Source organism: Lutra lutra, chromosome 16 (assembly GCF_902655055.1).
Source record: "Lutra lutra chromosome 16, mLutLut1.2, whole genome shotgun sequence".
In the NCBI taxonomy this organism is placed as follows: domain Eukaryota; kingdom Metazoa; phylum Chordata; class Mammalia; order Carnivora; family Mustelidae; genus Lutra; species Lutra lutra.
This window is the reverse complement of record NC_062293.1, coordinates 51,122,986-51,135,549: the sequence shown is the minus strand read 5'-3', so window position 1 is coordinate 51,135,549 and position 12,564 is coordinate 51,122,986. Positions and strand designations below refer to the sequence as shown.

General features: G+C 46.9%; 1 protein-coding gene across 11 annotated transcripts in view; it reads right to left on the bottom strand.

The window, feature by feature from the left end:
- SPECC1 (sperm antigen with calponin homology and coiled-coil domains 1) overlaps nucleotides 1-12,564 on the bottom strand; it is a 226,957-nt gene that overhangs the window by 189,741 nt on the left and 24,652 nt on the right. For 10 of the 11 annotated variants that reach the window (XM_047708244.1, XM_047708243.1, XM_047708246.1 and 7 more), the window contains 2 exons: nucleotides 11,221-11,391; nucleotides 1,271-1,406 (listed from right to left, as the gene is read on the bottom strand). In XM_047708244.1, coding sequence (XP_047564200.1) covers nucleotides 1,271-1,406; nucleotides 11,221-11,367 — 283 coding nt within the window. In that variant the 5' untranslated portion in view covers nucleotides 11,368-11,391. Of the gene's footprint in view, nucleotides 1-1,270; nucleotides 1,407-11,220; nucleotides 11,392-12,564 lie in introns of those variants that run through there. The other variant, XM_047708247.1, reaches the window with a different exon arrangement.

The window sequence follows — 12,564 nt, the reverse complement described above, 5'->3', positions numbered from 1 at the left end:
AATCATTCTTGACTTTAACAGGAATACTTCCAGGATTTCACCCTTGAGAACAGTTCTGGCTGTGGCTTGAGATACATGTGTTTTAATCCCACTAGAGAAGTATCCCTACATTTATAGTATACCAAAAGTTTGTTTTTAAATCAGAAGGATTGCTAATTTTGCCAAGCATGCCTTCCATCTCTGGAGATGACCAATGGCTCTCCTTTGGTCTAGTAATGTTGTAAAATAGATTATATTCCTAAATGCCCAAATATAACGCATTCTTGGAGACCACACATCCACTTGGTTGCAATCTACACTATTACTCCTTTAATTTCTTGTAGAATTCTAATTGTTAATATTTCGATCCCACATTTTTACATCAATATTTGAGAGTGAGAGGATTCTGTCATTTTTTTTTTAGTGGTGCCCTGTTAACTTTTGGAATTAATGTTTAGGCTGGCGTGATAAAAACAAGCTGTACTTTCATTTGTTGTATATTTATAACCAAATGTCTGTATTCAGTACGAAACCAGTCCTTAAAATAGTACAACCATTGTATAGAAATATGAGGCCTTTACATCCAAAAAAAAAAAAAAAAAAGTCACATACACTTTTCATAGATTCAACTTTTTGGAAAACTGAGTAAATTAAAATACACCTTTGAAAGCTAATCTGAATTGTGGTATTTTACGCAGAATTCAAAAATTGTAAGTATACTACTATTCACTTCCATTATAAATTAATAATGATGTATTTCAGCTATTTTCCCAATTTAGACAATTTTGCACGGAGATGTGCACTGTAACAGTCAGACCATGGAAATCTTAGCTCTCTTATGTACCTGCGCCCAAAGAAAATGAAATACATTCCTGATGCTTCCCATGCTCTGAACTCAGACACAATGGCTAATAACCCTTCTTTCTGATTCTCAGAAAACCAGCGAAATGGAAAGCTCGCGGGTTCCGGTGGCCACCACAGCCTAAGTGATTCAGAGGGTTTTTCCAGGTTTCCAGAGGATCCAGGAAGGATGTCAAATGCCCACGTCTGCGAGATTCTACAGGGTTCATTCCCTCCTCTAACACACCTCTCACCACTACAACCCCAGAATGGGCACCCCCCCCACACACACACGTGGCCAGTAATACACGTCTGATGAGGGGAGGGACGCAGGAATCATGAAAGGGTTCTCATATCACCAAGATGAATGGCCTGCTTAGGTCCCTCCCACCTGGGTCCCTCCTGCCTGGCTCTTTCCCACCAGGGGTCTTCCCACCTGGGTCCTCCCTACCTGGGTTGCTCCGCAGGCGGCTCTCTGCAAGCTCGGAGATGGCTCCAGCTGTTGAAGTCTTTTTCAGTCGAACCACCCCGGAAGCGGCGGTACTTCCTGGTTTGTTGAGCATGTCCTCGCTACTGGCCCTCTTGAGCTGAGAGACAGAAGGACAGAGGAGGAGAACGTACACTGTCAGCAAGGAGTGCTATAAGCCAAGAAAGCACCGAGCCGTACCACCTGCCCAGTGGTTGAGACGCAGTAAAGGCACTTGTCAGAGCACGACTGTGTGCGGTAGAAAAATGCAAAGCTAGATAAACCTGCATCTATCATTTACAGTATGATCTTCCATTACTGTTTCAAAGAATATTATATACGAATATTATGCATATGAATATTACGCATCATGTCACATTTCAAATAATGAGGTTTTTTTTTTAAAGCTTCTTTTCTGTTTTGGGTGTTTTTTGTTTTTTTTTTTTTTTTTAAAGATGGGAGCCTATGAAGAAAGAACGTGAGATGCACAAAAAGCAAGGTAAGGGTAATGCACAAAAAAATTAAAGGGCAAGAAAAAACAGCTTAAAAATATATTTCTCAATTCTAGACATGTATATATGTATACATACATAGATAGATATACACGCACATATGTATATGGAGGAAGGAGAAGGATGATACCATATGCTCCACACCACGCACTCTGTATATGATCTCACACAGACAACATGTTCAGAGGGACGAGAGGAACCTTCTGGAGGCCAGAAGAACACTGCTAATGAAGGACAGAGAGAAAGGAGAATCTCTCAGCTCCTTTTCTGCTTTCCTCCCTGTTCTGGAAGCAGTGTAACAAATGCCTGTTGAAAGGAATTAAAGTCTAAGAGTTGGGAGCCCCTCAAAGAGCTCACAGTTCTGGCCCAGGTAAATGACATTCACGGTTGATGAGAAACACTGCAAATACATTTTCGCAATCACGGTAAGCCTTCTGGAAAGAGTATTTCTAAAGAGGACTAGTACTAAAAAGCTGGAGCTAGGCAGATGCCTGGAACCATTCTGAATTAATTGATCTGACATCTGAAGAAAGCGGCATGAAAATGCCCTCAAGTCCATGGAGACTGCCCACCACACGGGCTGAGAGCCCAAAGTCCCGCCCCACACTGTGACACTAACTTCAAGGTCATTTACTGACGATTAGCATTTAAATATTTGCACACAAACACAAATTTCCATTTTTGCATTGTTTAGATTTTGGGGTATTACTCCACACACCCCAGAATGGCTTGAAAGAGAAAAAAAAACAAAACAAAATGAAACCAAGTGTTGGTGAGGTTGGGAAGCACCCAGAACTCTCTGCTGGCGGGAGTATGGATTGGTAAGATGCTTTGTAAAACTGTCAGGATCTACTAAATGGAATATCTGCACCCTGTGATTCAGCCAGCCCACCCCTAAGGTTGTATCCAAGAGAAATGAGTATGTAGGTTCATCAAAGGGACATTCACAGCGGCTTGATTTACAACAGCCCCAACAGAACAACCCAAATGATAGTCAACAGAAGGGGCAAATTAAATAATGATTTAGCATACAATGGAAAGTACACAGTAAAAGAAGAAGAAGGAGGAGGAAGAGGAGAAATACTGATACACTAATAAATGTATGGATCCCACAGACATGCTAAGTGAAAGAAACTAGACACAAAAGAGTATAACCATATTTGGGTAAAACCAAATGATGGTGACAGAAGTCAAAATACTGGTTACCTCTGGAGGAGTTACTGACTAGGAAGGAACCCTCCAGGGGTGCAGAATGTTCTTTTTCTGTCTTTTTTTTTTTTTTTTAAGATTTATTTATTTGAGGGGGGGCAAGATCAGAAGAAGGCGAAGAGGGAGAGAGAGAGAATCTCAAGCAGACTCCCTAATGAGCCCAGAGCCTGATGTGGGGCTTGACCTCATGACCTTGAGATACTGACCTGAGCTGAAATCAAGTCTCAGTCTCAACCGACTGAGACACCCAGGCGCCCCTGGAATATTCTATATCTTGCCTTGGTGGTGGTGATACAGATATAAACACATGTCAAAAAAATTCAGTGAGCTGTACTTAAGACCAAGATTAACGGGCTCCACATACTTTGTTGTGTGTTTGGCCTCAACAAAAAAAAGGAAAATGAGGGGTGGGTTGTAATTTGGGTGAAGCCCTGGTTCTACCCTTGCAAATGCTAGTCTACTTTTTTCCTTTCCCCCTCATTGTTCTTTTAGAAAATTTTTTATTGTGGTAAATTATACATAACATAAAATTTGCCATTTTATTTTATTTTTTTAAAAGAAGATTTTATTTATTTGATAGACACAGCGAGAGAGGGAACACAAGATGGGCGAGTGGGAGAGGGAGAAGCAGGCTCCCGCTGAGCAAGGAGCCCCATACTGGGCTTGATCCCAGGACTCCGGGATCATGACCTGAGCCAAAGGCAGATGCTTATTAACTGAGCCACCCAGGGGCCCAACATTTGCCATTTTAAATGTATAGTTCAGTGGCATTAAATACATTCACATGGGGGCGCCTGGGTGGTTCAGTGGGTTAAAGCCTCTGCTTTCAGCTCAGGTCATGATCCCAGGGTCCTGGAATAGAGCCCCACATCGGGTTCTCCACTCAGCAGGGAGCCTGCTTCCCCCACTCTCTCTGCCTGCCTCTCTGCCTACTTGTGATCTCTGTGAAATAAATAAATAAATAAAATCTTTAAAAAAAATACATTCACATGGTTGTGCAACCATCACCACCATCCACCTCCATCATCCCGCAGTGAGACTTTACTCATGAAATAGGAACTCCCCATAGCATACTTTCTAAAGGAAGGAAGACGGCAAAAGTCTTCATATTAGCTTAGAAATATTGGTCAGTGTCTTTAGACATTTAAAAACAAAGAGCTAATATTAAATGGATGATTTGCATGCACTTCCAGTCACCAGAAGTGAGCAGAACCATATTTTCTGGTGCATAGCACAGAGCCCTAGTTTAACAAAAGGACTAAACAGCACTTGGGTTGTGGCGGAAGTCACTGGATTGCTCTGCCTCCAGGTGCCCCATCACGGTTTCTCTATGTCCTCTCTCAGAGTAACAAGGATTCCTGCTCCCAATTTCTCCAGCCTCTCAAATTATCTGTCAGGTCACCAGTAAAATATGTGTTTAGTACTAAAGGACAATAGTTCATGATGTCAGCAACTTTTTCTCAATAGAAAAAAACAAACAAACAAACAAAACCAAAACAAACAAAGAAAAAAACTTTACTCGCTCTGCCTAGAAGTATGCCCAGATGCCTCCCTGGGTCCCTAGAGAAAATCAGTTCTGATTACTTTTTTTTTTTTTTAAAGTAAAGATTTTTATCTATTTATTTGACAGAGAGATAGAGAGAGCACAAGTAGGGGAAGCAGCAGGGAGAGGGAGAAGCAGATTCCCCGCTGAGCAGGGAGCCCAACTCGAGGTTCAATCCTGGGACCCTGGGATCATGACCTCAGCCGAAGGCAGCCGCCCAACCGACTGAGCCACCCAAGCGCCCCCAGTTCTGATTTTAGATTTTGAAAATTCCCTGTACAACACCTCAAATGAAAAAGAGAAATCGTTGCAGTTAAGGGAAATTTTTAAGGCAGCAAGGCAAATGATAAGCACTTGGTTCCGCTGACCTCTCTCTGATTCTGGGACAGGACTAAAATCTGTTAAGTCTGATGCAGAGTTTGGAATAATTAAACTCCACCGCCAAAGGCCAGGAGAGCAAAGGCTCCGTCTGCAAACCAGAATGGGGGGAATCCAAAAATAAGAGTACAACTCCCCAGGAACCCCGCTGCTCCCACCCCCTCCCGCTTCCCCTACTCAGCCCTCCCCACACTCCCCTAACTGAAATTGCCTTCTGCGGTCCCACCCATAGCCTCCACCCACCTCCAGGCTCCGCCCCTTGGGGGTGGGGCCCACGGGGGCGACCTTGCTCCTCCCACCCCGCCTTTCCCTAAAAACACAGTCCTTGGTGAGATGACAGGCAGAAGCCACAGAGGACTGGAGTCAGCAAGCAGTGGAGACCTGCCCCTTCGTGGTCCCACTCTGTTATAAAGAGATGTGACATGCCCCTTCCAGGCAGAAGGACACCCCAGATGTGCTACCGGCCAGCAGCAGGCTATCTCCTTCCCATGCAGCCTTGGGAGGCAGCAAGGCATTTAGAGGGGGGCACCTTCCACAAGGAATCCCATCTGAGAAAGATTTACTGCTCAGAGGCTCCCCCCAGAAGGCGGCACACACACACTAAAAGCTGGTCCTTTTCCTCTGCAGCAAACCTCTTCCTCTGTCACGCTGTTTTGGCCGCGACATCAACGTCAGGCACACAGAGCTATGGAGGCCCAGTAATTCTTGTTCTGTCTCTATTCACGCCTGCGCTTTGGGCTTCGTTGGCTGGTCACTGAAGGCGTTGAGATTTCTGGTTTGTTACAGAAGATCACTGGGCAGGTTTGCACTTCGGGTGTTACTTTGATATGTTTAATAAGCATTTTCAAGAATGCGTTCACTGATATTTAAGCTGCAGAGCACCTGCACAGGAAAGCTTACAAAGGGGAAAAAGTTTAAATAGCTCACAGATTAATGTAGCTAAGAAATTCCTCTCGATTCCACAAAGATGGGGCAGGAGTGGAATCTGAAGCTTTCTAAAATCACACCTATCCTAATCCCATCTTCAAAGGCAGAAAACTTGTTCTGGTCAGAGCACCAGCTCTCAATCTCGGGGGAATGAGGATCCTCAGAGGGTTTGTTAAAATGCAGACAGTTGCCTACACCCCAGCCTCCAATCTGCCTCCCCTCCCCTGCCATCCCCAAGTTTCAGATTTCCAAGGTCTGGAGCGAGGCCTGAGAATCTGCATTTCTAACAAGTTCCCAGTTGGTGCTGCTGCTGTCGCTGCTGACCTGGGGACCACACTCTGAGAACCAATGGTTTAGCACAGAACTGTTGGTGGAAATATAACACCAGCCATGTATGGCTAGGGGCCACATTAACAAAGTGAGATGAAAGGTAAAATTAATGTTAAGAATATATTTCCTTAGGGGCGCCTGGGTGGCTCGGTCGTTAAGTGTCTGCCTTCAGCTCTGGTCATGATCCCAGGGTCTTGGGATCAATCCCACATCGGGCTCCCTGCTCATTGGGGAGCCTGCTTCTCCTTCTCCCACTCCCCATGCTTGTGTTTCCTCTCTTGCTATGTATCTCTGTCAAATAAATAAAATCTTTTAAAAAAAGAACATAGGGGCGCCTGGGTGGCTCAGTGGGTTAAGCCGCTGCCTTCGGCTCAGGTCATGATCCCAGGTCCTGGGTTTGAGCCCCACATTGGGCTTTCTGCTCAGCGGGGAGCCTGCTTCCTCCTCTCTCTCTGCCTGCCTCTCTGCTTACTTGTGATTTCTCTCTGTCAAATAAATAAATAAAATCTTAAAAAAAAAAAAGAACATATTTTCTTAGCACATTCAAAAATATTATCAGTTAGTGTAAAACATATTAATAAGGCATTTTATATATTTTTTGGCACTGACTCATCACACTCAGGTGTGTATTTCACACTTAAAGCACACTTACTTCTGACATTTCAGGGGTTCAACTGCCACACGTGGCCGGTGGCTACTGTTTGAGGCAGCACAGGTGGGAAGCACTTCTGGAGAATGATTACATAAGACTAGCTGGGTCCCCAAGCCTCACACAGAACATGCTTAAACTACAAGTCCCTGCTTTCCAAGGGCAGGGAGCCCCAGCCACCCTACCCACAGGGGATTGGTCAGGGGCAGTATATGACTCATGCCTAGCCAAGCAGAGACTTTTCCGAGTTTTTTGCTTGTTGTTTGATTTTTTTTTTTAAAGATTTTATTTATTTATTTGACAGACAGAGATCATGAGTAGGCAGAGCGGCAAGCAGATAGGCAGAGAGGAGGAAGCAGGCTCCCTGCTGAGCAGAGAGCCCGATGCAGGGCTCGATCCCGGGACCCTGGAATCATGACCTGAGCCGAAAGCAGAGGCTTTAACCCACTGAGCCACACAGGCGCCCCTGATTTTTTTTTTTTTTTTAAGACAAATCAGACGTAAGCAAAAGAAGTAATCAGAAGTAAGCAAAGCAGTCAGGTCTTCCAAGGGATATTGGGGGCATGGGCATGCTGGCAGCCATGCTTTGTAACACAATCCGAAGGAGACCAGAGGTTAGCAGGAGACAGGAGCAGTGGGGGCAGAAGTGAGCAGAGATGGGTGACAGAGAAAGAGTTCTGGTGTGTTCCAGTCCCTGGTCCTGGCCTCTCTGAGTGGCAGACTTGGCCCTTTGTTCTACCCTCAGTGACATGGGAACCTCAGATAAGCTCAACCCATTTCTTTTCTGCTGAAGGTCCTTAAGCCATTGCTTTGCTATCTGCAATGAAGGGGGTCCTGACTCATAGACGTGGACCTTATTAATCGCCAGAACGAAGTGGCCTGTCTGCATCTGAGCACCCCAGGGCTTTCTGTTCCCGTGCTGGGCTTGAGCAGCCCATGGAAGACCCACAGCGACATCCTCCAGGCCATCTGGGCTCCTCGCCCTTCACCCCTCGTTTTCCTATTTGTGACTAGTTCAAATATATCCATGCCATATGTGTCCACTTACTATAAAGCAAATATGGTAAAGATGGCAACTGTAGCATCCAGGTGGCTGGTGTATGGGTGTCACAGTCATTCAACGTCTCTGGGTGCTTGCCATTTCCATAGTAAACTACGGGGGGACACAGATCCTTTATGCGTGGCGAGAGGCGGGAAGGGGAGACTGTTCAAAACGCAGAAACATGCCGAGGGCCAGAGAGGCACAGACTCGGTACGGCTCCTTCTGCTACCCCTTCTCTCAAATGCTTTCTCTTTTATAGAGTAAGACTGGGAGACCCCAAGCATCAAGATGGCAACATGGATATTTGCTTTTCCCCTGACATTTTCCCCATGGGACAAGTTTCCAAAAACATTTACCTGTCAGGGGCAGAAGCAGCCAACATTTCATTGTCCTTAGGAAACCTGCCTGAGCTTCAGACCTTTTTTTATTAAACGCTGCTATCAAAAACATTTTGATAGATCCAGAAGCTCTAATGGTCTTAAGTATATATTAATTTAAAATCTATATTATAAATGTCTCCTTGGGGTGCCCAGGTGGCTCTGTTGGTTAAGCATCAGTCTTTGGCTCATGTCATGATCCTGAGGTCCTGGGATCAAGCCCCATGTCAGGCTCTCTGCTCTGCGGGGAGCCTGCTTCATGGTCTCTCTCTGTCAAATAAATAAAATTTTTAAAAAAATTAAAAAAAAAAAACAAAAAAGTCTCCCAAATGTGCTACAGGTGAAAGATAATAAAAATAAAAACCATGGAAATAATGGGCAAGTCCAGCATAATGGAATGATAAACAAAATTGTATGTAGGGCACTTTGTGCTCATTTACTCCTTGAGTTAAATAAGGTATTACCTTCATCTCAGAGCTCAGGACAGTACGTAGCTTGCCTGAGTCTCACAGCCAGAAAGTGGAGGGCGAGGAGGGTGTGTGGGGGCCCACGGGGCACTTTCCATTGAGTGACCAGGGATGACATCTGACAAGGTGACATTTGAGTATAGACTAAAGAAGAACTGGCAGAGGAGCAGGGGTAGGGGGAAGAGGAATGCTCCAGGCAGAGGAGCCGCAAACCGGCTGCTGCAGGGGTGCGTCTAGCTCATGGAGGGGCAATGCCGCTGGGCACCAGGAGAGCATGTCGCTGGAGCCCAGGGGAACAGGGCAGGGGGGACAGCAAGGACATCTGAGAGGTGATGGGATCTCCAGGGCGTCCCTGGCTTTATCAAGGACTTTGCTTTTCACCCTGAGCGAAATGGGGAGCCCCGAGGGGCTTCTCAGTGGAGATGTGATGGCACATACGTGCTGAGAGGACCACTCTGGCTTCTGCTGAGAAGGGAAGGTGGGGTGCAAAGACAAAAAGGACGGGGATGCTTCAGGAAGGCCATGCAAGGAAGGTGGCGGCAAGAGCCTGGGGGTCCCAAGGGAGCCAGGCGGTGGCCGTTGGCTGAAGCTGACATCGATTTGGAAGGCAGAAATGATGGTGTTTTGCTGATGGCCTGTGGCATGTGAGAAAAGCAGGGCCCAAGGTGGTGGCGTGGGCCTGAGCTGCTGAGAAGATGAAATGACTCAAAGGGGAAGATTCGGGGGGGCGTGAGAGGGAAGGGAAGGATGTCTGTTTTGGACTTGTTACATTCTAGCTGCCTTTGATTGATTTTTTTTTTTTTAAAGATTATTTTAGAAAGAAAGCACACACATGAGTGGGGGAGGGGCAGAGGAGAGACTCTCAAGCAGACTCCATGCTGAGGACAGAGCTCGACAGGAGGCTTGATCTCATGACCCCAAGATCATGATCTGAGCTGAAACCAAGAGTCAGAGGGTTAACCGACTGAGCCCCTCAGGTGCCCCTCTGGGTGCCTTTTAGACATCTAAGTGGGGATGTCACAAAAGCAGCTGGAGGGCTCCTGGGTAGAGATGCAAATTCGTATGTCATCCCCATATACAGCCGACCCTTGAACAACATAGGGGTGACAAGACCCACACAGTCAAAAACCCAGGTATGACTACAGACTCCCCCGAAACTTTATTCATAACCTACTACTGACCAGAAGCCTTACAGGTAACATAAACAGTCAATTAATACCTCGTTTGTATGTGACACATATTACATACTGTGTTCCTATAGGAAAGTGAGCTAGAGAGAAGAAAACGATAGGAAAATCAGGAGAGAAAATACCCTTACAGGACTGTTCTATAGAAGATCGGCACCTAAGTGGACTTGCCGCTCAAACCCATGTTCAAGTGTCCCCATGTATTAAAATGCACGGGAACAGCCGCTAACACTAGAGCAACTGTTCTCGACGCAGCCAGTGCTGACCCTCACTCAGGGATCATGTTGGAAATTGCGGGGAGGGCATGTTTAGTCACCCCCCTGATTGGAGGTGCTGCTTGTGTTTAATGGGTGGGAGGATGGGGAACCCAGACGCCCTACAACACCTGTGGCAAGGTTGCACAAACGTGGCCCCATATCCCACAGAGTTCTCACACATTCTGCAGACATTCACAGAGGGGAAGCATCTTTTCATCATTATCTGAGCCTCGAGCATCCCTTGGTTTTATGGAGAAAAACAACGTACTTCGTACACAGCTGCCCCATCCTCGGTGCTCTAAGGAGCACCATGGGTCTGTCAGTGGTCACGCTCAAGCACATGCAAATGCAAACACAGATTACTTAATTAAACACGAATTGGCTCTTATTTCTCTTATAGTTAGGATGTTGTATTGATTTTTCAAGAGTACGCTTGTCGGCAGGTGATACGATTTCTGAATCGCATCTCAAGACGGTAAGGGAGGCTTTGGGGCTGACACAGCAGCTAGAAGAGAGATGAGACCCCCTCCCCCTGAAACTGCACCCTGGGCCCACCTGACATTAGAAACCCAGAGGATAAGCAGGAGCCAGCAGGGGATACCCTGAGGGGCCACCGGGGAGGGAGGAGGAAACCAAGAGAAGGTTTTCCCACACGGAGGGCGTAATCGATCAAGTTAAGGCTACTGATGGGCAAGTGAGATGAGATGGAGAATTGACAACTCCATGATCAGGACGGAGGAGATCCCTGGTGGTCCTGACCCCCATCGGCTAGGGTGCTGGGGGCAAAACTCCAACCAGGGAGTCCACATCATTCAGGGCAGGGGAATCTTAGTTTCTTTGTTAAACACGTTGCACATTTCCTTTCTCAAGCCCGGAGCCCCCCTGCTCCCCTCCACCCTTTGCTCTGCTCCTTCGGGTCAGGATGGGCTGGTTCTCATGGGACCCTCCGGGGAGCCTCCTTCCTGACCTTGACAGGCCGCTAGTCTCGCTTACCGCCCTTTTTAGTCCTCCTGCCCGGGGCTCCCCAGGGGCCACGTGGGGGCATTTGGGTCTGTACCTTGCTGAGCCGGGACTCAAACGCCAGCGAGGTGGAAGATTTGGAACTCTTCATGCCGGAGGGCGCCGCCGGGAGGGGCCGAGCCCGGTCTGTCCCATGGCTGCCTGCTTTGAGGACCGGATTCCAGGGCTTGGCTGCGCTCCTCATGTTTGTCCTGGTGAGTCCGTCTTCCTGCGCGAGACGGGAAAGAGAAACGTGTCCACAACTTGAACATGCAGAGCCACATCTCGGAGCCCTCCCCGATCTCCACGTTCCCACGGTTATCAGATCGAGGGTTTCTCCTTGGGCAGAGGGTGAATATTACCTCCGGAGCTGACACCTTCAAGGGAAGCCTCTTTTGCACAGCTCCACGATGGCTTTTACCCAACTAGTGAAACCTACACGTGATTTCATTGATGCTCTCACATTGCTTTTCAGCAAAATGTGAGCTCCTTATTCAGCGTATTACTGTATCAGTATACGGCAGAATACATATTATTATGCTCTGCTCTTATACTTTAGGTCCGTGGGCTAAATACCTGTCCCCTTAAAATGGGGCCGCTTAAGTCAAGACATTCTGTGTCCTTAAGACTTGCAGCTTCGGGGTTGACAAGGGCACAACCTACGGAATTATCAAATGGATCTAAATGAATTACTTGAAAATTGGATTTCCCGGAAGCACAGCCTTTTCCTTCTTTCCAGCAAAACAGCAAAAATGGGGACCATTTGAAAATGAACGGAGTGTATTTGATTGGCCCAACCTGACACTGTACAGTAGAGTTCCCCCCGGTCTAAACTGTTGTATGAAAGAAATGCGTGCTAAGGACCAGGCCGCAGTTAAAGGCCCAGGGGGGAGAGCGCCTGCAGACAGAGGTGTGGAAGACCGCCCAAGGCTTGCCATCAGCTGTCAGGGCTCTCATTCCTGAGTGAGCAGCGGCCTCCATCTCCCAACCTCTTAGAGCCCGTTTCCTTTCTTTCTTTCTTTTTTTTTTTTTAAGATCTTATTTATTTATTTGACAGAGAGATAGAGAGAGAGCACAAGTAGGCAGAGCAGTAGGCAGAGGGAGAGGGAGAAGTAGGCTCCCCGCTAAGCAAGGAGCCCCATGCGGGACTCAATCCTAGGACTACCTGAGCCAAAGGCAGCTGCTTAACCGACTGAGCCACCCAGGAGCCCCTCAGAGCCCGTTCCTTCTATCAGTTGTGCAACCGCACAGGAGGGAAATGCTTTCTCCAGCCCTGCCCAGCCTTCGTGTATTGCAATGACCAAGGTGTGACAGAATACCACAACCCCAGGTAATGCAGCAAAGAAACAAACGGGAAAAATGCACTTTAAAAAACACCAGTAGGGGACAGACAGCTGATTCC